The sequence below is a fragment of the Pteropus alecto genome, unplaced genomic scaffold, assembly GCF_000325575.1.
Source record: "Pteropus alecto unplaced genomic scaffold, ASM32557v1 scaffold43, whole genome shotgun sequence".
NCBI classification, from domain to species: Eukaryota; Metazoa; Chordata; class Mammalia; order Chiroptera; family Pteropodidae; genus Pteropus; species Pteropus alecto.
Genome location: NW_006435764.1, coordinates 6,700,292 through 6,703,406, shown reverse-complemented (window position 1 = coordinate 6,703,406; position 3,115 = coordinate 6,700,292). Strand labels below are relative to the sequence as shown.

General features: G+C 55.1%; 1 protein-coding gene across 1 annotated transcript in view; it reads left to right on the top strand.

Annotated features, from left to right (window-relative positions):
• The first annotated feature begins 2,793 nt into the window (after window positions 1-2,793).
• OTUB1 (OTU deubiquitinase, ubiquitin aldehyde binding 1) overlaps window positions 2,794-3,115 on the top strand; it is a 7,561-nt gene continuing 7,239 nt past the window's right edge. The window contains exon 1 of the mRNA XM_006911167.3: window positions 2,794-2,931. Within this exon, the coding sequence (XP_006911229.1) occupies window positions 2,874-2,931 (58 nt within the window). The 5' untranslated portion in view covers window positions 2,794-2,873. The remainder of the gene's footprint in view (window positions 2,932-3,115) is intronic.

The following is a 3,115-nucleotide window of genomic DNA, read 5'->3' as shown; positions in this document are numbered from 1 at the left end:
ATTTTCCCTCAGAGCCTTCCGAAAAGAACGCAGCCTGCAAAGATCTTGATTTTGGTCTGGTGGAACCCATAGCAGACCTCCGACCTCCGAACTGCAACATCACATTTGTGTCGTTTCTGAGCCACTAGGTGTGTGATGATTTGTTTACGGCAGCAATAAGGGAGCTAAATGCATCATTCTGGTGGTGCAAGGCTCTCCCCGGGAGGGGCTGGGTCCTCAGCAGACCCGAGATGTTTTGGAATATGAGGCTCTTACAGGAGGACGTGTGAGGAGTATAGGTGGTATGAGTCTGAGGGGTGCCTCTCCCTTTGTCGCCCCTGCCCGTCTGTTTGCTTTCTGCCTTAGGTGGTCTGGACCCTGCCTGCAGATATCGACCCAGCCAGCAGCCCGGAAGTACGGCCCCTACTGGCTTCATCAGTCTGGCCTCTGCGCCTTCAAAACCTTGCTAGTCCATGATTTTGGGGCTGGTGGCCTGTGGACCATCATGGGTTACTGCAGTGACAGTTCAAGAGGTTCACTGGGGGCCGGGCACGCCCCCACTCTTCGCATTCAGGTGGCTGCCTGCCCCCCAAGGTGGCCTCAAAGGATCTCTGAGCCCTCATTTTTAGCCCACATTTGACACTTTCTCTTGGCCATGGCCTCCCTGTGAGGATTGTGACTGTCCGAGGGGCTGTGCCGTGTCCTTGTCGCCTGGCCTCCTTCCCGAGAGGTGGCCCCTTGGGGGCTCTGTGCCATTCTGTAAACCCTTCCTCCAAGGCCGAGGCTGGGGTTTCACAGCCCCTGGGGCCTGGTTTGGGGTCTCCTCTCCCTCCACCAGACAGAAGCCGATGGATGTGGATGTGGGGTCCGGACACCCTCCTGGGCTGTGAAGAGGTATCTGTGCCATGTTGGTACTAAGGAAAATAAAGTCCTGGGCTGCTGCCCATCACCTTTGTGACTATCCAACAGCCGCTGGAAACCCAGTAACAGTGCCGCCTGTTTCATTGCAAGCCTCAGCGGCACTGGGCCATTTCTGGGTTGGCAAATTGGGAGGCAGAGAAAAGTCTGGAGCTATGCTGGTGACTGCAGCAAATGTGCAGTTGGTTTTAGATGCTTCAGAAGAGAATTAAAACCCCCAAACGGTAAAAGTAACACCAAATAAATTTGTATGGAAAAGAGTGGCACAAAAGTTGAGCACCGTGGGCTGGATTAAGAGCAGCAGCTTCCCTCCGGCCATTTCCTTCCCATCCTGCCTGAGGAGAGGAGGAGGGCCGGATGGCAGGTAGGAGGAAGGACCCTCCTTTACAGCCCTTTGTACGTGAGGGTGTGGGTCTGTTCTTCAAGCCCCAGACATTTGAGAGAGAGGTATTTACTTGTTGTTGGCAGCTCGGCTGCAGCCCAGCACTGGCCCACAACTGGGATCCCTTCTCACTCTCCAGAGCAGCTGTGTTCCCTGTCCTGACCATTGGTCCCAAACCCAGCTCCCCGTGTGTCCTCCCCGACCAGGGACTCCCAGTTGAAGTAAGGGTGGGGGAGTAGGGGTGGAGTTGTTTTATAGCTATTTTCAAGATTTTGAACAGCCCAATAGAGTGTTCTCATCATCAACTATCTTAGCTCTTCATTTGGTAATACCAGTTTTACTCCACCGACTGAAGATCTGATTGGCAGTTACAGATTTCATTGTTAAAATCCAAGCAAGGAATGAACAGTTTGGTAGGCATGGGGTCCAAACAGGGTGGACCTTTTGCTTTTTTGAATTTGAAAGAAACCGCAAGGCTCCATGACCCAATAAATAGCAATTTGCAATGTTTCTGGGACACAGATTTGACATTTGTAGCACTACCATGAGGTCACCGTGGGCTGTGTGGTGAGCCCAGGCACCAACTGTACCTGCTCCAGGACTGGACGGAGCTCATGAAAACATTCGGCCATATTCCACTCCTGTACTCTCACGGGGCTCAGGTGCAGCCTCTTTGAGTGTTAGACCACTGCTCTGTCATGAAAAAGGCCCTCAGCAGTGAAAACTTGGGAACTAGAGCCCCAGACTGTAACCTCTCTAAACAGCATCTTCAGCATTCGAAACCTTGCCACTTTTAACCCTTTTTATTTTTGGACAACTCAGGCAATTTCAATAGATCACACGGGAAGATCCCGTGTACCCTTTACCCACTTTCCCCCATTGGTAACATCTACAACCACACCCACTTCCCTCCAGGCCCCACCCGCTCCTTAACCCCCTGGCAACCACTAATCTGTTTTCCATTTTTATTAACTCCCTGTTTAAAAAAAAACCCTACTTTTCTCATAATCAGAAGTCCACGGAGTCCAAAGTTAGGTCCCAAGACTTTGGCCTTGACTCCAGGGGACATGTTGTCCCTGCAGGAAGCAGAGCACCAAAGCCCGCCCAGGACCAAGACTGGTAGAAAGGGGTGTCTCAGGCTCGGATCTTCGCACGATTCCCCGTCTCCTCGGCCAGGCACCCACTGCCATCGCCTGCCGTGAGCTCTGGAGCCCACCTCAGGAATGCTGCCTTCGGTGATTTTAATTTCACTTTCCTACTTATCTCAATAACACAATCCGCGTTTCAAACTCCAGAGAAAAGAAAACTGAACAGGATCCATGAGGCTCTTCTCAGCACCGGGAGCTTTGGGAGCCTGGGAAGATGGAGCCAAGCAGGTGCGCGGGTAGACGGTGGGTGGGGCAGTCGTCCCTCACTGGGCCTGGGCTCCTACGGCCCGGGCGGCCACAGGAACTGCGAACACCTCAGGTGACAACGCCCGAGGGGATCCCGTTGCCAGGGGCGTTGCCAAGGAGGGGCCACGAGGAGGGGCTCTCTTCCGGGAGGAGGGCAATCGGTAACCCGGAAGCGGTCGGCAGTGCGGCGCTGTTTAAAGATGGCGGCGGAGGAACCTCAGCAGCAGAAGCAGGAGCCGCTGGGCAGCGACTCCGAAGGTACTGGCCGAGGGAGGGCTGTCCGGCCCGGGCTAGCGGGGGTGATGCCGGGCCGCTGGTTCTCGGAGAGGCCGAGGACGGGACGGCCGGTGGCCGAGGATGAAGCTAGCGGACGGCCCTTTCCTCCGCCGCCGCCGCCTCCCCTCCCCCTCACAATGGAAGGAGCTGCCGCCGCCGCGACCCC